The sequence below is a fragment of the Microtus ochrogaster genome, unplaced genomic scaffold, assembly GCF_000317375.1.
Source record: "Microtus ochrogaster isolate Prairie Vole_2 unplaced genomic scaffold, MicOch1.0 UNK24, whole genome shotgun sequence".
Classification (NCBI taxonomy): domain Eukaryota; kingdom Metazoa; phylum Chordata; class Mammalia; order Rodentia; family Cricetidae; genus Microtus; species Microtus ochrogaster.
The window spans coordinates 1,391,329-1,415,870 of NW_004949122.1; the positions used below are offsets into that span (position 1 = coordinate 1,391,329).

Below are 24,542 nucleotides of genomic sequence, written 5' to 3' on the forward strand. Positions count from 1 at the left end.
AGGGACAATTGGGGACTGCTTCTAGATTGGGCAGAGACAGTGATGGCCCCTGGCACATAGCTGTTTTTAAGAGCTCATGTGGGGGAAAGGAGAAAACGGTTGTCCTCTCCCCCAGAGTTGGGGTGGCTGTCTCTGACTAGCTAGGAGGACAACAATGGTGGTGGGGTGGAGGCTTTTCATCATGTAGCCAGATGCCACCTTATGAGGTAACATGCTTTTATTCACAAGATTGTCGGGTTTGAGAGAGTGTATCAGGGCCAATGATTGGTAGAAATGATCGTGGTAGATGGTAGATGGTGATAGTATACCATTACCTCATTTGAGACACAAGCTGGGTGGCCATAAGGTTAATGACATCAATGCTGGGAGCCAATGAAGTAAACAGCCTTAAGAAATGGCCTGGCTCCCCAGGGCCCACAATGGGTGATAAGGTTTACAGGACCCTCCTGGCTCAATGGCAAAGATACCTAGAGGAATACTGGCCTTTGGGAAGGCCCAATCATTTTTCTAATCTCCAACTGGCTTCCTGTCAAGTCCTGTAGTGGGTCTGTTGGTGGCGGTGGTAGCAATGGTAGTGAGGAGGAAAGAATGTAACTGGATCTGTCAGTCACAAAAACTGAACCAAAGGAACTCGGAGAGATCGACTCCACTTTTCTAGAGTTCGGGAAGTAAGCCCAGGATTGCACACAGATGAGCAAGGTGTGCACCGCGTAGTGAATGACATCGCTAAGGTCTCAGAAGCACAAAAGGTGGAATTCCATACATGGTACATTTAAGATCGCTGTGAAACCCCACCAGCAATAGTTGCTTTGTGAAGGAAGTTTCCAGAACTCGCCTTGCCTCTTTCTGTGGATACTCCCAATTCATGGCATCCTGTGCCATCTCTTTCTGGCTGTGTTGGTTTGGCCCCAGTTGTTGCTGGTATTGACACCTTAAAGTGCCTATCACTGCAGAGCCCACAGATCTTCAAAGTGTAGTTCCACACAGTCAAGAAACCAACTACCAGCCAAGAGGATTGGACAAAGTTCAGTGAGGTAAGAAGACACTGTATTCTGGCTCCCTAGGTGCCTGCCTCTGGAATAAGCAAGAGTGTCGGGCACCCCTTAGTTGCCCTAGCCACAGACCTCAACATACCCAGAATCTCAGAGAAAGCCAGATTGCGATTGTGAGACCTGTGGGAAGTGTCCATAGAAGAAGGGAAATCCTCTCGGAAGCACAAAGCCCCTCTGGGCAATCTTCCCATTGGGCCATATGGTTCCTGTTGTGGTTTGAAAGAAAATGGCTCCCAAGAGGAGTGGTACTATTGGAGTTGTGGCTTGATGGAGTAGGGGAAGCTTGTTGGAGGAAGTGTGTCCCTGTGGAAGAGGGCTTGAGGTCTCATATATGCTCAAGCTTTGCTCAGTGTGATACACAGACCACTTCCTGTTGTCTTCTGATCAAGATGTAGGCAGTGCACATCTACCTGCATGCCGCCATGTTCCCCACAATGATAATGGACTGAACCTCTGAACTTACAGCCACCACCCCAATTAAATGTTTTCCTTTATAAGAGCTGCTAAGGTCATCATGTCTCTTCACTGCAATAAAACCCTAACTAAGACAATTCCTATGAACCAAGCTCAGTCCTCCTGGGCCCCATGGAACCAGGCTATCCTAAGCACAGGATGCAACTGGAAGGAAGAGTATGGCTTTTGTTCCAGGGCTAAGGGCTAGGATATGTGACAACCTTCTCCTCACTGCTCTCACAGATGTTGCCTCATGAAGCTACTCTGCAAAGGGCTGAGGTTCCTGAGAGGAACACTGCCCCACCCTTCAAGGCTAGGCCAGACTGCCTCGCGAAGCCTCGCTGACCTGCCCATTTGAGTGCCTTCTACCTCTTAGGCTGGAACAGTAAGCCAGCCATCAGTGCGTGCACAATGCTGGATTCAAGGCCCTCCCATTACTCAGCCTCCTGCACTGGGCTGCTTGTATACCAGGGTTCTACCCCAGTTATGCACAGGGGACTTTTTATTTTGATATTAGCATTTGTCTAAAGATTTGGGATGGAGGGCTACTTTGGAAAATCTAACATTCTGTATGTTCCATACAGATTCAATCCACGGTAAGAACAAGTGGGTTCTACATGCCCATCCTCAGGGTCCATTCCCACTAGGTTCTCCAGCTACTCTCGGGGAAAAGTGTGAGAGTCCCGTCTGCCATCCCATCACTGTAACCCAGATGGTTAGCATGGCCATTCTTCCAGGAAGGACACTTTGCATAGTCACAGGCTTTGACGGAGATCTCAGAGCCCCAGGGAGAGGAAGAGAAGTCATGATCCCATGGCCTCTCCTCTCAAGCCTTAGGCTAGCCTTCAGCAAAGCAGTTGTCATCACCTGCAGTCATGGCTGAGTCCTGTGGCCAGCACAGCAGCTGGCTAACTCACAAGCCAAGACATCTGCTGTCATCAGGCTATGGTTGGGCCATAGCTAAGAGGCACTGAGCCCCCACTTCTATAAAGTGGCCCAAATTACCCCAAATAAAAATCATTAATGACAATAGATCTTTTCACACTGTTACAGAAAGTGGGAATCAAGCCCCTTTAGAATGCTTGGTTATTCTGTAAGCCTGTGGACTCAAAAGAACAGAGTGCTCTCTGCAAACCAGAACAACGGATCTCTGGGTCCCCTCCACCCACAATGCTACCCAGACGTTCTGACGCTGACATGGGTTGGTTCACTCATTCTTCAATCTCAGAGCACTGTGTACTTCTCAGTGATGTTTATGACTTGCAATCAATTTACCCCTTAACCACGAACAAGTGGCATTACAGAGTGTAGGCAGCAAATTTCCTTATTCCTGCTCCCCGATGCGACCTCCAGCAGGCTCCCAGCTTTCCAATTATTCTTGAATAGTAACCATTATCACTTCTCCAATGATTTCTAGTTTTAAGAATCTTATAATAATGACAACCAGCCCCATGAAATCACCAGAACTCAGAACTCTGTGACCAGTGAAATTTTCTCCTCGGTGCCCCAGCCCACTCCACAATCAGCTTCTCCCTACTGGGTTGTCATGTTCTGAAAGTCCCTCTGTGCCTCAGTTTCTTAGTCAGCAAAACAGAAAAGCTGCCACGTGCACCATTTATCTTACCAGTTTCTCTTCCAGATAAATGTTAGGTCTTGTCTGCCAAGTCCGTGTTGTAACTGCACAGCCTGCGTTAGCAGCTTGGGAAGGAGTGATGTGTTTATGGTCTTGGATCTCTGCATCAGAAACACAGTCAACATCGCTGTGTAATCAGAGCTGTTTTCAGCTTGCTGCTTCCATGCATGCGTCACACATTTGTTGACTTGTTTATTCCTTATTTATATCAGTTGTTTTAAAAGCTATTTTACCCAATTATTCTAAAAAAAAAAATGGTTACTGAGTTTATTACTAGCTTTCTGAAAGTAAGACACGTTAAGTTCTCTTTACCGGGTCTCTCAGTTATTAATTAGTATTTTAAATTTATTCTCATAGGTGATTGGCTGTCTTCCACTTTCTGGGTTCATTACAAAATCATCTACAAATCATCCCCCCATTACTTCTTGTCCATGTCTCGCTGTCAGGATGGATGTGCTGGCTGGTTCCATGTCATCTTGACACAAGCTGGAAAGAGGAAGCTGAAAAAGTGCCGCCGCCAGATTGGTCTATGAGCAAGCCTGTGGGGCAGCTTCTTGACAGATGATTGATATGGGAGGGACCAGCTCAGTCCAGGTGGTGCCACTCCTGGGAACATTGTCCTGCGTTCTATAATAAGCCAGGCTGAACAAGCCTTAGGAAGCAAGCCAGTAAGCTATACTCCCTCTTAGCTTCTGCTTCAGTTTCTGCCTCCAGGTTCCTGCTTGAGTTCCTGCTCTGCCTTCCCTCAGGGATGGAGTGCAACAGGAGAGTTGGAAGAAGAAATAATCCTTTTCCTGAACCAGTTGCTTTTGGTCATGTTTTATTGTAGCAATAGAAAGTCTAAGATAGTGAGCAATAATGTCACAAGAGCAGCAGAAACGGAGCCTTGCATCGATGCCATACATATCCTGCTGCTATAATTATGTATGTGAAATGTCCGTGCCCCCATATTTGTATGTGGTAGGTCCACGTGTGAGCATGCATGCGGAGGCCAGAGGAGCTCGGATGTTCTCTCTCACCCTCCACCTCTTCTCTTAAGAGGCTCTCTCACTGAACTGGATGACAAATAGTGATCGGAGAGGCCCCAGAGATCTTCCCATCCCTGCTCTCCTTAGCACTGGGGTGTAGGTGTGGGCTTGGCCATGCCCACCTATTCCATGGGTGCTGGGATCTGAACTCAGGTCTCCACGCTTCTAGAACAAATGCTCTCACCCACTGAGCCACCTCTCCAACTACTGCATGTGCTGCTGCAGAAGTTGAGTGTGTTCTGGTGAGTTCTCGAAGAATTGTGTTGTGAATGGGTGCAGGATTATCCAAGGCTCTCTTTAGTGTTTATTGAGGCAATGTTTTTTTTTTCCATTAATCTCGTGTTGAACCAACATTAACTTTTCTCCATTGATATGCTCATGTTCCTGAGAGTCAGGTTTTGGTTGTCATGATCTTACTATCCTATTTCTATTTTTGCTGGTTTCTACCCAATTTTCATTATTTTTTTCTACTTTTATCAGGCGAAACTATTTTTTCTATAGTTTCCAAATGGATAGCCTTAAGGTATTAGTTTTATATTTTCTTACACAGGCATTCAACCTTAGCTATATCTCAAAAATCAGTAATTTGTTATTTTGTACATATTTGATATGTATAGGTATGTATTAAGCTTCTGAGCTGATCAAATTCTGCATCTGAACTAAAAACTTCATTAGACTTGTTACTGGTAGGCTGGAGAGACGACTTAGTGAGTAGGAGTGCTGGCCACATAACTTGATGGCCTGAGTTTGACCCTTGACACCTCAAGGAAGGAGAGAACCAACTATTGGAAGTTGTCCTCTGGCCTCCATACATGCACCGTTGGAACAAGCATGCCTGCACACGGCTGTAAACGTGTGTGTGTGTGTGTGTGTGTGTGTGTGTGTGTGTGTGTGTGTGATGCTCTCATAAGCAAAACTTAAAGAAAAAGAATTATATTGATTATCAAGTTTGGCTATACTTGGAATTATGTAGGAAACATAAAAAAAATACTGATGCCTAAAATTCTGATATAATTGTTCCAGGTTGTAGCCAGGGTATCTTGGGTGTTTTTTTTTTTTTTTTTCGTTTTTAATTCTCTCAAACTTTAAAATGCAGTAAAATCTGATAACCACTGCACTGTGGCCATTGTTGGGCACCTGCAATCTTCAGACTAAGAGCAGTAGCAGCAGTAGCCTGGAACTCTTGAAAGGCTGCCTGGCAGGCTCCACCCCAGACTCTAAGGTGAGGCCCAGGGTTCTGTGTTTAGAGAAGCCCTCCAGGTGGTTATGAGGCTCACTCCAGTTTGAGACCACAGATCTAAGAGAGAAAACACAATCCTTGAGAAGGCGAGAGAGCAAGGGCCAGATCCTAGATGGAACTGACCTCTCTCAGGCTGGGATGCTTTCCTCCCTAGAGAGAAAGGCACTTTCAACACATGAACCTTCTGGGGGAGACATTCCACATCCTCACCATAGCAACAGCAAACTTGTGCAAGGATGCTGAGGGCCATGTGACATTTGAGGTCTTCATTCCAACGGGGAACTCATGGCCCAGGTCTATAATTCTCAGAAATACTCAGAGTGGCTTACTCTCTTCCTTTGAAACTGTCATTTTCCCCCTTTTGTGTTTTGTTTTGGTGAGACAAAAAAAATTCCATGTAGCTCAGGCTGGCCTCCGTTAGTTCTAAAAGAGTTCTGGGAGTACAGAAATGCGTAATTGTGTCTGGCTTTCGAGGCAAGGTGCAGACTCCAAGCACCTGACCTACAATGACCTGAAGAACCTGACCTGGCAGGATCAGGAAGGAGTCTGACTGGTGGAATGGATTAAACAAACGAAAACAGCCTTCATGGATCTAAAGGACAGGCAGGGCATGGCTGACGGACAATGGCTAGTGTCTTAGTTTCTTTAGCTGCCATCATAAAACACCAAGTCTGATGGCATGAGCTTGATCATTCGATCCCTCGTGGTAGAAGAGGTGAACCAGTTCCCACACGTTATCTTGTGACCGCACACACGTGCTGTGGCTTGGCAAGGATGCACGCCCCACCACACATAAAATAAAATAAATAAAACTGGAAACAATGTAACGCAACTTGGGGGCGAAAGGGTGATTCTAGCTCATGGTGAAAGTATGGACCGGAAGCAGAGAAGAAGGATAAATGCATCTTGCTGCTATGCTCCTTTACTCCATTTACATACAGTTCAGGATCCCATCGGGAATGGTGCCACCCACACTGGGCAAATCTTTCCATCTCAACTAACATAATCAAGATAATCTGCCACAGGCATACCCAGAAGCCATTCTCCCAGGCAGTGTTAATAATTAAAAGAAACTGTCCCAGCCTGCATGCCTCTAAGCAGCAGAAGCCACCCGTGATCCTGTACAAGAGGCACAGCCACTACAGCACATACTCCACATTGATTCCACCCCTTTATGTACACAGACTCTGACTTGAAGCCCCAGTTTCTCCAAGTTTCAGGCCTGAAATGTACACTGACAGAGTACGTAGGAGAGCCAGGGTCATCAGAAGCTGCCTCACCAGCAGGCAAAGGAGTGAAAGGTACCATTTCATCTTCACCTGGGCTCTGAGTGGGCAAGAAAACGTGCCCCTTGAGGAACAAACAATCCCAGCCTGGTAACTGCATGTGTCTGAACTGTATCAAAAACAAGTTAAGGTTTAATAAGCTATCAGTTGACCGATTAGTATTAGAAGCAACCAGCGAGCTAAATCACTAGGAGTCAACACAACAAACGAGACACAGGCTTGATGCAGAGCCTATAGATTTTGACAAACAAGGAATAGGGTCAGAAAAATCATACGAGGAAAAAAAGCCACCATGGATAGACAGTAAAAGCATACATAGCTTTTAAGAGCTTCAAAAATCACTATAACATAGTTGTTTTTTTAAGAAAAGAAAAAGCCCACGGTAGTGGTGTACAGTCTGTTCTCAAAAAACCAAATGCTCAAAAATTAACACAGGTAAAAAGGAAATCTTTAAGAATTTTAAGAAATGTTGAGCATATTGGTGTACATATTTAATTCAGCACTTGGGAGGCAGAGGCATGTGGATCTCTGAGTTCAAGGCCAGTCTGGTCTACAGAGTTCCAGAACAGCCAGGGCTATACAAGGAAGCCCTGTTTTGAAAAAAATATCTAATAAAATAAAAAACAAAAAGCACTTAAGTGCAATATCCGGAAGTGGATAAAGAAAGTGCTAAAGCAGACAGAGGGTTACAGTTCCTCTGAGCACAAAATTAACATGAGGAGCAATGTTTTCAAAATACTCCTAAAAAAACAGGGTCTCAAGAATAGAGGCCATAGAAGGCTTCAAAACTAGGTTTTTCTTCTTATTGTTAAGAATTTATTGACCAGCTATAAATCCTGAGCCTATATTCAGCATTTGACATTTTGTCTTAAAAAGGTAATCAAACACTTACTGGAGCAAATACAAATACGTAGCAAAAATCTACATTTCAGTAGAACTTTGGAAAACAGTTTCAAAGCATCTTTCTAGCAACCTGGGCCTGGTAGGAAAGTGCATCTGTAACTTTGTAACAAGGTACCTTATACAGCAGAAGGCTGTCTGGAGGAGCCCAATTTCCCAGGCAGGAGGGAGACAGGCTACTTGTTGCAAAACCATTTGTGGGCACAGTGTCTCCCCCAGGGAAGAGCAGCTGACCGTGGCAGCACCATAGAGCAGCAATTCTAGCTCATGTTCCTGTGAGTGAACGGATGAGGCAGGACATGGCTGACGGCAGGTCACAGGCCATTTCCTCAGTGGGTCAGTCACAGGTTGAGCCCAAACCCAGCAGGCGCCTTGTGGTCTCAGACCTAGATGCAGAGGTCAGGGTCAACATGTTGAAGTTTCTACTTCTACTAGGAAAGCAACGTTGGGACTAGCTGGATAGTGTAGGCTGAGTAACTATGGGCCAGAGTGTGAGCATAAAGACAGGCTGTGGGAAAAGGCTCTCTCTGCAGGTCAGCACTGAGGTGCCCAGACTGAGAACAGAGACTTCGAGAAACCAAGGATCCAGAAGAACCTGCAGAGGTGGGTTGCACAGAACGAAAGCGTTGCCTAGACTACAGTAGGGATGGAGCAACAGTAGACAGATGAGATTACATGTTAAGGCACAAGGGGTATGTGTGTGCCCATGCATGCACAAGCACATGCAAATTAAATGTCACAAGTAGAAAAGAAACCAGCTTGTGAAGTAGAGGGTCAGGGACCAGATGATGCTACAGTGTGGGGCATATATTAAAGATTGGTCCTCAGGTCAAGGCACTATTGTGAGGGGGTAGAGCCTTTAAGAGGTGGAACCTATTTAGAGGTCTTCCAGCCAAAAGCGGTCATGCCTTTAAAATGAATACTAAGATCCCGACATTTCCTTTCTCTCTGGTTTCTGGCTACCATCAAGGAACCTGTTAGTCCACCATATACAACCTCCCATGTCATCAACCTGCCATGCCATACTGCCTCCTCACAAGCTCAAAAGCAAGAGGGCCAGCCCCATGTGCACTGAAACCTCCACAAACTGTAAGTGAACAAACGCTCTCCTCTTTCCCTCAGTTAGATTGAGCTAACAGGGTAGAGGGTCCTGTGGCCTAGGATGCCACTGCTGACCACGCCCATGATGTGACTGTCCCACCCGAATCCCTCCACCTCCCAAACTACAGCTTCAGGAGTCTTATCCTTCAGAACTAAGACACTTTGGGCTCAAATCCAGATTCCACTGTAGCCACAAACTACCACCTCTCATTCATCAACTTTCTTCCTGCCCTACTCCCATATTTACTCTGGAAACTCTTAGGCTCACGGTATTCAGATCTTCAGTATCTTGGTTCAGACACTTTGCTTAACTTGAGGGCCTGACGACGTAACTCCCTTTAGCCATCAGTCAAAAGTCTGGAGTGCTGCTGGCCTCACAGCTATCCAGGAAAGCCCAGTTCTTGACTAACTCCTCCATCACCCCTTCTCTTCTTTGGTAGGCTGCTATTTCCAAATCCATCCTCTCCCAGCCAGCGGCCTCGTTGAGGCTCTTTCTAGATGATGTCCCTCTGCTGCTGGTACTCAGGTCTTCCCCGACAACAGCAGAAGCGATGCGGGTAGCTTTTCTATCACTTGTAAGAAAATGACTTTCCACTCTGCTTGTGCCCTCTTCTGGGAGCTGCAGTGATGTCACAACCCAGCAGGCCCATAAAAATGGCCTGGGATGTGAAAGGATAGAATGGAAGGCACCTGAGATGGGTCCTTAGACACCCTCCTCCCTTTAGACTACAATGTAAGAGGCAAACGTTTACTTCACTATTTGTTATAGCAGATTCCACTATAACCAAATTCCTGAAGAAAAACGGGATGGTTAACCAGGGTAGTATCAATATGGCTTGCCTTGGCTCTGGCCCCTTTCTCATTTGTACCTGGCCAGCTCCCTTTCTAATTCCCCTCTGTAGAGTTCTAGCTCCTACAAGGCTCACAAGCCCCTACTCAACCTTGCACTCCCAATCAGAATTACTGCCTCTCACAGGCAGGGCCTCCTAAGATATCCTGCTACCCTTGCAAGTCCTTTCTTCTCACCTCCAGGACACGGTGTGTTAGCCAGACTCCCTGGATTAAAACACAGCACTACTTACGCAACTGAACTCAGCTTTCACTTGCTCGACTGCAAACTGGACAGGACAGTGGGTAACCAGTCCCATGCCTGATGTACGGTGGCAACAGCTGCCTGCCACTAACACTGCAGGAACAGCGACCGCATCACTCTAATGTGATTCCTTTATTGAGTTTCTACCACATCCTGACCGAAGTCTCCACTTCTGGTTGTTAGACCCTCACGGCACACCTTCTCACTTACCTCCCAACCTTCCCTCCTTGGGAAGAAACCTCATTTTTAACCAATAATAGCATGCTGTCCATGGGTCCAGAAAACCAAAATCATGAATCTGTACTCATTTGACACATGTTTATTAAAATGACTATTAATGGGGTGTAGGTCAGCGTCCTATCAAATTCATTTCCTTCCTGGAAAAGTACACCCATTTCCTATAATACACCAACATAAGAAACAGCCTGCTACACACCTTATGCCTACAAGCAACAGCGAGGGAGTTAGGCTATCAGCGCCTGTCTCCAAAGCACAGCTATGTGGAGGAGTGCGGAGGCGGTGATGGGAATCCAGTATTTATATCCTCTACCAGATCTTATACTATTTTAATGCACCTAAGGGCCACATCCTGTGGAAAGAGACCAGAATTCCTCAAGAGGGACAGGCACAGCAAGGGCCAGAGGCCGAGGCCAACAACAAAGGGTGCCTAAAGTGTGCAGGGCCTGAAGGTCAGGGAAGGTGGAGCAGGGAACTTCCCACCAAGCCCAACAGGCCAAGCTGTCTCTTCCATTTCCTGCCTTCCCAGAAGGGCTGAGGAGGATCCTATGGGAGCACTTACCACAAAACAAGAATCTCTTTAGGTGACCAAGATGGCTGTCAGGCCAACTCCACCCTCTCACCACCCTCTCCTTCAGCTAAGGCATCTGTGGGCCAAAGGGGCACTGCCTAGAGATTCCAACACAGAACTCAAACACAAACACCATGCACTGCACTTCCTGGCCTGGTCAGGCCAAGGCCATTCTGGCTACAGACAAGTTGGGGCCCAAGGATTCTTACTCATAATAGTAACTCCGGCGTTTCTGTGAAGCCGGGAATGGCGGCCAACACCCCCTCGAGTCACCCATCTCTGGAGACAAATCCTAAAGTGCTCTTTAAATACACATACTTTCGTGACTAGTGGAGCTAGTTTAAGTTGACAGACCTAGGCGCCAGGGGAAGGAGGGGATGGCTTAGTCAGCAAAGCACCTATCACCGGACCACAAGGATCTGGGTTCAATCCCTAGCACATACACAAAAGCCAAGTGTGACCTATAAACCTGCAATCCAATGCTGGGAAGAGATCAGAGGATCCATGAAGCTTATTAGCCAGCTAGTCTAGACAATCAGTGAGAGCAACTGAGGAAGTCAGCTCTGCCTTACACACACATAGAATAAAATAAAATGTCTAGCTGGGCATGATATCACACACCTATAATCTCACTGCCACGCCAGGGGATCAAGAGTATTCTATCTACCACCAGATCTTATACTGCAGGACTCCACTTATTGGAAAATTCAGAAGAGAGATAAAGTTCAGATTAGTAACTGCCTAAGGCTAGGAGTGGGAAAGGAGGGCTGGAGAGATGGCTCAGGGATGAAGAGCATTGGCTGCCTGTCCAGAGGACCTGAGTTCAATTCCCAACGACCACATGGTGGCTCACAGCCATCCATAAGATCTGGTGTCTTCTTCTGGCTTGCAGGTATACATGCAGACAGAATCCTGTATACATAATAAATAAATAAACCTTAAAAGAAGTGGGAAAGGAATGTGGGCGTCTGCAAATGGGCACTGGGTTTCTTTTAGGAGTGACATCTGAGCTGGAGAACTAGACACAATGGTGCCCCAGTTTATTCCAGTGTTGAAGAGGTTAAAGCAGCCTGGGCCACAGTCAGAACCTCCTGGGCTGCACTGTAAGGTCCTGTCTCAAACAAACAAACAAAAACCCAAAGACAAACTGAATTAGACTGTGGTTGATGACCATCCAACAATGGACATATCAAAACCCACGTACTTTGAATTCGATTATCAATTATATCTCAGTAAAGCTACTTTTTAAAACGCAACAAAATCTAACTCCTGGGCTGCAGACGTAGCTCAGAGGTTAGAGCAGTCACTGCTCTAGCAGAGAAGCCAGGTTCCATCCCAGCACATACGTGGTAGCTCATGTGTAACTCCAGTTCCAGGTCATCTGACACCCTCTTCTGGCCTCCATAGGTACCAGGCACACACATAATGCACACAGTACATACAAGCAGGAAAACATTCATACACATAAAATAAAAATAATTCTTAAAATTTCTTTTTTCTAGAATGCCTAATAGTCATGTGTACCCATGGTAAAACTACACAGTTAGCCCGCTCTCTGTTCCATGTCTTTGAACTCAATCAACCTTAGACCAAGAAGATTTGGGAAAATGCACTATTCACGTTCTATTGGTGACTAGAGAGAAGCCACTTTAAGGGCCTTCAGCATCTGTGGATTTGGGACCTGGAACCCACCTCCTTTGAGACGCTGTGGAGCGACTTTTTTTTTTGGTTGCCATCACTATGATGTAGGTCTCCACCTAACAACCTGTGCTAATTCTTGGATGCAAGAAAGCAGAAGGCCAAAACCTAAAAAAGATAATCAGAAACGCTGATTCCAAATGGAACTTTCAGCACCATGATGTTTATCTCCAAATTTTGTTTAAAGATAATTTTTTAGAAGATTTATTTATCTATTATCTACACAGTGTTCTGCCTGCATGGCAGAAGAGGGCACCAGATCTCATTATAGACTGTTCTGAGTCAATATGTGGTTGCTGGGACTTGAACTTGGGGCCTCTGGAAGAACAGCCAGTGCTCTTAACCTCTGAGCCATCTTCCAGCCCCCAAGATGATAACTTTCAAACTGTGCTTATTTCTTAATATTGTTTTTATAGTTTCAGAGATGTCCTTACTACTTTAGAAATAAATCACTACTAAGCTAGACATGGTGGTTTTACTTTTAGCCAGGCAGGAGGATGGCTGCAAATTTTGAGCCTAGCCTGGGCTACATTGCAAGATGCTATGCCAAAAAATTTTAAGAGTACTGTCAGCAAAGACAGCCTTCAGCTGTCTCTGGTGCTCCATTAACTTGCTTCTTTTTTATACACCTATGTTTTTCTGGGGGTGGGGGAAGATAACGCTCAACAGTAGTCACAAGGTATACAAGCCACTGGAGGAGGATCAGCTGTGGAAAGCTTGGAACTGTCCTTTTCTTCCCTTGCCACTACCTCCAAATAGTTCAGCAGAAAAACCTACTGAAACAAGAGCATGCACACGTGCCTATGCAAAAGAGCTTAATAAAACCCAAAGCAAACTAAAGCTTCTTCACTTTACCTTAAACACGTGTGTGCACACAACACATGCCTTTGTAAGTTTATGACATCATGTGCGTGTGTGTGCCTGACACCTATGGAAGTCAAAGGGATCCCCTGGGGTTGGAGTTCCAGGTGACTGAGCCACCTGCTGTTGTGTTCTGGGATCCTAACTCAGGCGCTCTAGACTAGCAGTGAGCAGACTTACCAACCAGCCATCTCTCCAGTCCCAGACAGGGTTTCTCTGTGTAACAGCCTTGGCTGTCCTGGAACTCGCTTTGTAGACCAGGCTGGCCTCGAACTCACAGAGATCTACCTGCTTCTCCCTCTTGAGTGCTGGGATTAAAGGCGTGCGCCACCACCCAGCTGCCTTTTTTTTTTCAAAGCAATTCTTGCACACTGAACTGTGACTTCTAAACATTGTTCTCATTTGACGATAAAAAGAGTGCACTGAATGTTGGAAAAGGCGGGAAGAACTGATTGCTCTATGAAGGCGATGTCCACCCTAGGATTTGTTGACTGCCTTCTAAGATGTAGGTTATTAACAAAGCATCTCCAAACTACAAACACATCAAAAGAAACATTTTAAAACGGAGACATGTGGGGATGAAGCGCATCATGAACAGAACACCAGCACATAAGTCTGTGTGGACAAAAACATCTACACGTTAGGTTGTGTGAATAGAACACCAGCACGTTAAGCTGTGTAGGCAGAATATTAGCATATTAGATTGTGTGAGGGACACTGTGCGTAGGACATCAAGGTCCTGATTGCTTGTGGGAGCTTGTACTGTGGGAGCTGTTTTTCAGATATTCTGCTTATTCGTAAGACTTATTTTAATATAACAGCCCCGTGTTCTCCCTCACAGCCCAGAGAGGAAGGACAGAGGCAGGCCTCTGTAGGCCCAGGCAATTTACAGGCTCACTTGACTCTCCCTTAGGTCAATGAAAACACATGCCACCTACTGGGTCTGGAGAGACGGCTCCATGTGATACTTCACACGCCACAGAGGCCAGGAAGAGTCAGCTGCCCTCCTACAGGGGTTTTGGAACTGAGGCACATTCTCATGAGATCAAACACAACTATCCAGTGGTTGCATGTTCAAAGACTTCCAAGACACAACCACCAATCACACATTATGAGCAGTATTTGAATACCGTCGTATAAAATGAGTTCTTTAATTTTCCAAATGTTTTAAAAAACAAATTTATACTTAAGCCAGCCTTAAAGAGAAGCATAAAAATTATCAATTTAAACTAAAAACAAAACAACCCAAGCCCACAGCAACCGAAGCGCCAGCTCTGTGTACACAAGCCCAGGTGCACGCAGAAGGAACTGTGGGCATAGAGAGGGTTCACTCTCTGCAACCGTATCATCTCCTTGCCCAGAGAGCAAAAATAAATAAGGTCACCACTGCTTCTACGAATCTGCCCCAGCTTTCTTCTGGCTCACAGGAGGGCTGAGATGTGATGAACGCAGCCACTGCTTCCCCAGACAAGAGAGCAGAGCCATGTTCACTAAACAAGCAATTTTCTATGCAGGGGCACTATGGCTTTTGCTGTTGTTGTTAAATTTTCCTCTTTACCTTTTCTTCAATTTTCCTTCTGCTAATATACTGTCTTTCCTTGTATAAGGCAAATCAGGCATTTTTTTATGCTGTTTTTCCTAAGAAAAGTACCATGTTTTGAAGACAAACCATTCCCAAAAGCAGTGACAATATTAAAATAGCTTTAAAGGTGAGTCACCCCTCAATGAAGTAGAACATAAAGATAAAAGCAGTTGGCACTAAGACAGCTATTCCAAATATCTGTGTCTAAACAATTTTTTAAACTGTTTATTTTTTTTTTAAGAATGCACCCCCTAGTCCAAAGTAACTATATTTTAAAAAAATTTTTGGCCAAAAAATTTACAAAACCCCTTCAGTTCAACCTAATAAAAGTGGTATCTAGAAAATACTCCACGTGAAGTCTGTCTTTAGAAGTTCAGGTTTGAAAGCATTCCTAAGGCATTCTGGGAGACAGAGGTGCTTCTGCAGGCACTGCGCTACAGGCAAAGCATCTGCAACAGGCACTTTCTTCTGAGCTGTGGTCTGGGAGAGTAGTCAGACGTAGGCTCCCAGGGCGGCATGAAACTCTGTGAGGCACTGGACCAGCTGCTGAAACTTAGGCCTCTCCTCCGGGTCCAAGGCCCAGCAACAGGCCATCACAGCAAACCTGCGGAGTGACGTGGAAAGGGGGCTAGTCAGGGTCTTGCAGTCAATTCTGCGCCAGCTACGCTTTCTGCTCAAACGTGGTTGTAGAGAAGACGGCCTAGTAACGATCACTTAATCTGACTATGAGTTAGCAGTTTTAGAATTGAAAAGAAGCTAAGATGAGTTATTTGGATTACACACATGGATTCCAGTTCTTCATGAGAATACAAAATACTTAGCAAGTGCAGAGTTTCTTGTAAATACACAGAACACAGAATAACAGCCTGTGTCATCTGGGATGCTGAGGGAGAAGAACTCAGAGGAAGAGTTAACTGAAATCAGGATTCCTGGGTGAACTGGCAGAGAAACCTTCTTGGGCCTCTTAGACAACATTCATTTCTGCACTGACTTCCCAGACTCTCTGCACCCCACAGCCATGATGGAGAAGGTCAGCGATGTGATGGAGGCAGGAGGTCAGAAGCACCTGTCATCCGCTAGCCCAGAGCATCTTCCTGAAGCATCACTGATGCTTGGCAAGGCAAGATCACAAAGAGAAATATGTCTGTCTCTCTGTCTCTGATCTCTGGTGGGGTCTATGTACATGTCTGTGTGGTTGTATGCATGTGTGTGTAGGCCAGAGGACAACAGTGAGTATTGTCGCTATTGTTTTCTTTTTTCAGACAGGATATCTGAGTTCATAGATGCAGGTATGAACGCTAGCCAATGAGCTTCAGGGATCTGCTTGTCTCCAGTCACCTTGTGGTACGGTCACAGACACACACTACCATACATGTCTTTTTAGTGGGTGCTGGGCATTCAAATCTGGACCTCAAGAAAGGCTTTCCTAAGTACTGGATCTTGCTAAACATGTCTGTTTAAACAAAAGTCAGGAAACTGAAATAATATCCCATCAGTTTCCTCACTATTATGTTAGAGTCTTAGTAATTCAGATTGTGCACCACTGATACAAGATGTTAAGGCATTCAACAGTGACTGCGGTTCTCCACAGGTCTCAGTCACATCTGAAGACTCATCACTCTCAAGGGGGAAGGCTCTGTGTGAACACAGGAACTTGTTTTCCTACTTTTATAATAATACAGTAAATGCATCAAAGCTCATGTCCAAGACCCAAAGCACTCACAGTTCATCAGGGCAGTTGATTGGCTGGGCGATTCGGTAACCATCTTTCAGGTAAGCGGCCATCTCAAAGGGGTCGATGTCCACGTAGGGCGTCTGGCCCAGCGTCATGAGCTCCCACAACGTCACTCCAAAGGCCCACTAAGAGAGGGACAGCAGCATAATGAAGGGACATTTAAAAACTGGATGCTGGTGACTACAGCAAGCTATAGGCCAAGAGAGCAGCTGAACAAACTCTTAAAGAAAGAAATCTATCACACTGGCTAGTTTCGCTGGCTGGGATAAGAAAGAACATTTTAATGAATTTATTCTTTAATATGAATATTGGTATTATTTGTTCTGAGTAATTACGTCTGTTGGAAGAAGCCATTTTTACCACTGGTTATAAATCATGCTACCCCCTAATTAATCAATCATGCTGGGAAATGGAAAACAACTTAAATGGACAGAACACCCTCGATAAGTGAAATATGTAGATTATATAAACTGTGAGAAGTTTTGAGTTTCTGATTTGCTTATTTTGCAGAGCTAGAGCTGGAACTCGGGTATAATGCAAAAAAAGCATTTGTTCTATTACTGGAGTACATCACGAGCTCTGTATTTACAACTTTAGGTTAGCAGATGGAAACACCCTGAAAAAATATCTCCCGGCTGAGTAAAATATCAGACTTACTCAAATCAGCAGGTGAACTGTCAGTAAGAACAGAACCTACAAAGAGGCAGCAGGAGCACTGAGGGACGGACTAGGCTTTCCCCTCTCAGCTCAGCCCTGGCTCCACAGTAGCTCCTGGAGAATGTGCTGAAGACAAGCTCCAAGTGCACCCAAAGCTACTGGTATGCTGCTGGGAAGGGTTTGGGTGGGGACAGTCTCCAGCCTGCTGTCACTCGTGAACACTGAACACACAACAGCTGAAGCCAGGGAAAGAGAGCAATGCCTGTGTGCCAAGAGCTCAAGAATTCTCGCAGTATTTTGCAAGGAGCCTCCAGTCACATTCAGTTTGCACAACAAACCTCGAGAAGCTCAGTCGGGGAGCTTAGGTTCATAAGGTGAGGAAGCAGGGGAAATTAGTGGCTTTCCCAACTACACATTTCTCAGTGAGTGAGAGAAAAACTGGGGGGTGGGGAACACAAGGCAAATACATTCCGCAGAATCCAAGCACAGAGCACTCAACTTGAGGTTATTGCTTTTCAGTATGAATGAAATCTGGAATCAGTGGGTAAAATACACGTCTGTTTGTTTTTTAAAAGTTTTTTGCAGGTTGAACATCTCTAATCCAAAATGCTCCAAAATCCAAGTTACAGAGCTGACATGACAAATAAAGAAATTTCCATACCATGAAGCTGTTTCATGAGCAAAATCATTAAAAATATTACACAAAATAAAACTGTGTTTAGACTTGAGTCCTATAATACATGCGCGCACACACACACTCTCAAGTCTAGAAAAAATCCTGACATTTTGGATGAAGGATACTCAACCTATTAGTGAGTAACAGCCACATTTCTTAGCAAAATCTAGGAAAATAACAATGGAATGACATTAAAATTTACTCTAAAAAGTGATCTCCTCTTTTCTAGTTCTAGCTTTGGTCAGCAGTCCTTCGTGTTTCTCAACGTCACATTCCTAGTTACGGGGATTAAGATTTCCACTACATCTTTTGGAGAACTGGGGTGGGAAGGTGATATAATTCAATCCACTATACAATGCTATGAACTCTTAATGAGCAGGCAGCACTGCCTCAACATCAAAGCCAAAGGGTCCAGCCTTTCAGAATCTGCTGTCCCCTCACACAGTGAGCAGCACAGCCATCTGACGTTGGGGTTGCTTTGACAGAAGGTCATGTAAGTAAGAGGTGTAGGTGAATGCTATTCTCTATTTTGGGGGGAGGTATATGTACACTCCTCTCTCTCTCTCACCCAGGCTGATCCCAGACTTCAGCAATTCTTCCTCAGCTTCCTAAAGTACTGGGACACCGCTCGTGATCTTGCCATTTAAGATGAAGGACATGAAGCTATTCTTTCCATTAACAATACAGCATGGGCTGTCAGAGAGTATGGAATTGTTTTCATCTTAATGCACGATGCTGGGACCACTGGACGATGGAACTTCTATTTGACCGATTAAAACATCAGACTGTCCTCAGCATAGCAGTCAGTCACCTGACTGACAGTAAATAAATATGAATATTCAGTGGGAAAGTAGTGCGATGAAATATGCTTCCACACTCTGCCCTGTCTGGCAGACAGCCACCACGGAACTTCTGTGAGTAGCTGTGGGTGAACTTACCAGTGGACCTGGATGGCAAGGTTCTGAGCTAAAGAGAATCACAGGAGTCTAAAGTATCATTGTATTTGCTGGGTTTTGGCTTTTTTTTTTTTAAATCTGACATTGTATTGTTGTTGTTTTCCTTTCCTGTTTCATCCTTTTGGAGACAGATACACCAACCAACCACTGCATTTTCAAAGTCAGCAACTTTCTTGGTTTCCTAAACTTAGAGCTGAAGACCAAATTGCCTCCATATAAATCTTACCTTGATGAGATTCTGATTTTAGGCAAATGAGTTAAGGCTTTTAGGACTCTTAGGAAGGAATGACAGCAATCTACCACAAGAAGGATGTGAATTAGAAGGCCTGGTAGCAGAACATGATGTATTCACTGTGTGTGCGCCTCCGCCACACACACGTTGAACTCCTGACCCCAGTGTGATGGATTAGCAGGTGGCACTTTGGGGGGAGTTGACAGCATGAGGGTGGAGATCTCAGGAGTGAGACTGGCACTTTATAAAGACCTCAGCAGACCCCACTCCTCCTGTGCCATTTAAAGATGTAGCAGCAAGGACATTCTGATCCAGACCTCACACTCAACTTCCCAGGCTTCAGCGCTACGAGGAACACAGCCTGTGTCTTAAGAGACCCAGTCTGTTCTATCAGCCATAACCTACTCAGACACCACTTAGCCTTGAAAATCAGCAATCTGTAGCTGCAAGTACAATTAAGTCCTCAGACACTATCTAACGACCATCACAGAACAGGCTGTCCATGCCGTGTTCTCCATAAATGGATACACATGGCTTCATCAGAACATTAGGGTCTTCCAAGGGAGTATGAAGCAGAGGGGAAGAACAAGATTTCAAAGCAACCAGGAAGAGAGATGCTCAGAGCCCCATGAGATCTCGAAAGGCAGCAGCCACAGACAACACTGCCAGGGCAATTGCGCACTTCTGGAAATACTAGAACTGGTTTTTCTTTCTTTCTCCCCCCCCCAAAAAAAAACAGGGTTTCTTTGTGTGGCCCTGGCTATCCTGGAACTTGCTCTGTAGACCAGGCTGGCCTTGAACTCACAGAGATCCACTGACTCTGCCTCCCCAGTGCTGGGATTAAAGGCATGTGCTACTGCTGCCCGGCTAGTGCTCATTTTCAGGAACTATCAGGACAACTAAAGTTAGAGTAATACAACTAAACAGCATCTTAGCATCAAGAATACTAAATCTCTATTTTTTAAACGAAGTCTAAACTCATCTTTTCATCTCTATATTGTTCTTTGTGTCTTTAAGTTAATTCTCTTAATGAAAATTGGAAACTTAAATAATAGGTTCAAGATTGCTGGTGTGTAAAACCTGCAACCATAAGGGAAACAATCCTCTAAGCACTACTCTAACCTTAGTAATGGAAAACATAAAACAAAAAGCATTCTATACTTTTAAAAATAATAAGCACCTTCCAGTAACTCCAGCTTTCACTGAGTTACCACCAAAGGCGGCTCTCAGTGAAAATACTAGAACCTTGAGGGTCTCCTGAGTGAGTCTGCTCAGTCAATGGCCTCAAGAACTCTGGGCAAACAGGAGTAAGATGCAGATGCAAGCTCTGGATAACACAGATTTTTCCTCCTAGGGAAATGCCCACTAATGTCTACAAAGAAACAGCAAGGCACACGGGGCACATCTGATTTGCCCTGTGGCGTAAAAACCGTTCAAATGCAGTAAAAGATGGCTATAAATCACACTGGTAAGATTAGCATGGGAGTCATTTCCTTGATTTGTTTTTCCCAAGAAAATGCTTTTTAAACACAATGTAGGACCATAAAGACAAGAAAACCAACACGAAAACTTTCAGCTGTGGTTTCCTGATTGCATTCACCCCTCAATTGGAGGTAGAGTCCTGACAGCTGAACTATGTTAGCTACTATAATTATCTAAATAATTCAAAGGAGGCATCTATCAAATAAAAGAAAGTCATAGAAATCTGTGTTTGTGCCTACATTTGACGAAAATATTGAACAAGAACAATACCCAGCCAGCCTTCAAAGGGCCTATGTGCCACATAGAGACATTCATAATTAGCTGAATCTGGTTGTGGGTATTTTCTAGGCTGATAGTTAAAAGACAATGGTGATACCGTTAGACTCTTAACGCACCAAAATATTGAAAGTTTTCAATAAGAATTACAAAAACAAAGCCTAGTCACAATGTATTACTTTTATGACAACAGGAAACAAAAACAAAAAACAATGTGTTTCTAAGCAGATCACGAAGAATTCTTAACTACAAAGAAATGCAGAACTGTTAAGGTTCTTTCAAGGAAAGAAAAGGGTCCTGCTTACGGCCATACCACCCTGAACGTGCCCGATCTCATCAGTTGAGCCTGGTTAGTACTTGGATGAGAGAAAAGGGTCCTTATTCCAACAAATGTTCATTTTACACACCTACAAAGTGTGCATTTTACACATGCAGACCAGTGGGGGTGAGGTTAAATTTTTAGTACATGATGGTGAAAACTGTTCAGCAACTTCTAAAAATGATAGTGAGTACAATTCTGACACCCACCTCCTAAGCTGGGCATGGTGGGTGGAACACACCTTTAACCCCAGCACCTGGGGGACAGAGGCAGGGGGAGCCCTAAATTTAAGGTCAGCCTGGTCTACAGGGCAAATTCCCAAGAATAGCCAGGCCTACACAGAGCAACTCCGCCTAAAAATATAAATAAATAAATAAATAAATAAATAAATAAATAAATAAGGCCTTCCCTCCACCCACGGAAGTAAATGAACTCAGTCTCTGTTCATGGAGCTATTGGCATTTTCTACCCAAAATTAGAATGCAACATTTAACAATCTCTAAGAATTTAAAGCAATATTCAATGCCCCAAACTGAAAGGCAGAATTTTCACACTAATAGACGATCATAGTCACAGGAAAAGACGTAACTTTTAGTCCCAATTATTCAAGGCAAAAGACACTTAGAGGAGGTATCTGTGCATGAGAGAATCTGTGCATGAGATGAATGTAAAAATTTAAAAGAGAAAAATCTGAACATCTTTAAGAATTAGCCACTTTAAATGTAACCAAGGGACATTCTTACAATGATGTGCTAAGCCCAACCAAAAAGAATTTTAAATAAGACAAAAATATAATATTTAAACCTTGGTAGCACATGCCTGCAATCCTAACACTTAGGAGTCTGAAGCCAGATTTCATGTTCAAAACCAGCCTGAGCTGTAAGAGTGAAAACCTTGTCAAAACAGGGGTTGGTATATTGAGTTTAGAAAATTGTCAATATGTCCATTACTGAACTCATAGTAATTAAAACAAAATAAAGCTAGGCCATTTGAGGAATCATATGGAAACCTTCCACAATAGAAGTTTCTTAAAATATATACATATATGAAAGACAGGCAGATCTCTGAGCTCAAGGCCAGCCTGCTCTACAGAGCGAGTAGTTCCAGGACAGCCTCCAAAGAAAAAGAAGCAACATCTCGAACAACCATTTAAAAAAATAAAAAAATTAAACTAAAATTAATAAAAATTAAATTAAACCATTAAAACACACACACACACATACGAAATCTAAATGGAGTCACCAAATGATGGAAGAGAGAATGCCCCACCTAGACATCTTTCACCATCAAGTGAAACTTCCAGTAACAGGAAAGAGTTACATCTAGTTGAGCTGCTGCCAAAGGGGCCCCATGGAAATCCCCAATCAACTCATGCTATTGCCAGGGTTATTGGTTGCTCTTCACAAGTTGATAAGGTCTTATCACTGAAGACAACACCTATATTAACTCTCTGAACATGGAGAAGTCACACTGGTGCCTAACTAAGAGTCTTCACTCCTACTGACTAGTATTTACGGCACACTACCGAAAAGAAAGGTAAAACCACCAACCCATTCACAAACCCTGAAATCTACGATGGTTACTGCCTGCTTGATGCGCTGGTGCCAGAGAGGCACAAACGCTGTGGAGTAGCCGACCACTCTCTGACTGGACTTAAGACCCACTCCATGACACAGAACCCACGTCGAACCCTGGGTGGGTGATCAACAACCCGAGATTAGACTGACCATAATCCTACAAGAAAACCAAATACTATTGTTATGCTAAGGGAACATACCGATAAAATGACTCCTAATGACATGCTATGCTCATAGATCAGTGTCTTGCCTAGCCATCACAGGAGCAGCTTTCTCCTGCAATAGATGGGATTACTACAGAGAACCACAGCTGGACAAAGTGTAGACAGCGAGGCTCTGGAACTCTTAGTCCTAACTGGGCTGTCTCCCCTCAGAACTATGCAGAAAAGGCAGCACAAAGATTATGCAAAAAAAATAATAAAAAAAAATAAAAAATAAATAAATAAAAAGATTATGCGAAGTCAGAGAGGACAGACAACAGCAAGGAAACAGTATCTTCCAGACACAAGGGCTGACATACATATGAACTCATAAGAATGTGGCAGATACACAGGTCCATCCAAGCCAGATGGAGCTCCAGGTGAAAGTGGACACAATCCCTAACCCAGAAGCTATTTCTAATTGATAACTGCTTACAAAGGAAAAAATCCAGTTCTCTCCAATGGATCTCATTGGGTATGTAAACAGTTGAGGGCAGGCCCCATGTTCAGCAGCAGAAGGCCAACACAAAACAAACTCACTGATATTTTTGTTTTCGTGTTGCTTTGATTAGGCTTTTTAAATAAAATCTTACTGGTCTTTTGTATAATTTGTATATTATGACTTCTGATTTTGTATTTTTATGGGTTTTGTTTTGTGTGTGTGTCTCTGCATGTGTTCTTATGCTTTTTCTTTGTTTTTCTTTGATACAATTTAGTCTGTTTATATTTGCTGTTTGTTTTCTAAGAGAGAGGAAGAAGGCATGGAGTTGGATGAGTGGGGAGGATCTGGGAGACAATGGGAGAAGAGAAACCTCACTCAGATATACTGTATACGAAAAATCTGTTTTCAATTAAAAAGTGAAAAAAATTAAAATAATAAAAAATAAGGCTGTCAAATAGAAACAAAGTATTTGGTAAAACGGCATTCTGACTCCGACAGGTTCTTACACAAATATGAATGCTCACAAGTTTTATAAAATATTATGACTGCAAAGATAAGTGATTATAAGTATGATTTTGAGAATTTTTTAAAGTATGATGTTCCAGTAGCCCAGAGCAGTTTCATTCAGTAATTCAGCACTCATACATTATATTCTAGTTAATAAAATACATGTCTGAACAGTGCCTGTTTAGACTTGCATTATACTAACTAGAGTCCCATTCGTTCTGCTAATCTGTACCGTCTAGACATGCATGACATTAACTCGGATCCCACTCACCCAGTTTATTTTTGCTCTAGGAGTCTAGAAAGTATGTGATCATAAGTGTGATTTTAAAATAGCTTTGCTGAGGCTGGAGAGATGGCTCAGCAGTTAATAGATGCTCTTCTAGAGGACCCAGGTTCAATTCCCAGGACCCACATGGCAGCTCACAACTGTCCCTAAGTCCAGTTCCAGGGGATCCAGACATACATGCAAGCAAGATACCCACAAACATAAAATAATTTGTTAATTAATTATATTTTGGAATAACTACACAGAAACAAATCAACTAAGCAATTCATACTGAAGCACTATTGGAATCAAGCAATTCACATTAGGGTTCTAGACATCTTACATGCTCTTCTGAAATACTTTTTAACGTTTATTCTTCTCTTATACAATATATCCTGACTATAGTTTCCCTTCCCTCCACTCCTCCCAGTCCCTGCCTGCATACCCCTCTCTCTCCCAGATCAATTCCTCTTCTGTTTCCAT

General features: G+C 43.9%; 1 protein-coding gene across 4 annotated transcripts in view; it reads right to left on the reverse strand.

Moving 5' to 3' along the window:
• Positions 1 to 13,456: 13,456 nt before the first annotated feature.
• Positions 13,457 to 24,542, reverse strand: part of Ryk (receptor-like tyrosine kinase) — an 82,433-nt gene continuing 71,347 nt past the window's right edge. For all 4 annotated transcript variants that reach the window (XM_005367783.3, XM_013354024.2, XM_026789597.1 and 1 more), the window contains exons 14-15: positions 16,459 to 16,595; positions 13,457 to 15,339 (exon numbers count right to left, since the gene is read on the reverse strand). In XM_005367783.3, the coding sequence (XP_005367840.1) occupies positions 15,228 to 15,339; positions 16,459 to 16,595 (249 nt within the window). In that variant the 3' untranslated portion in view covers positions 13,457 to 15,227. The remainder of the gene's footprint in view (positions 15,340 to 16,458; positions 16,596 to 24,542) is intronic.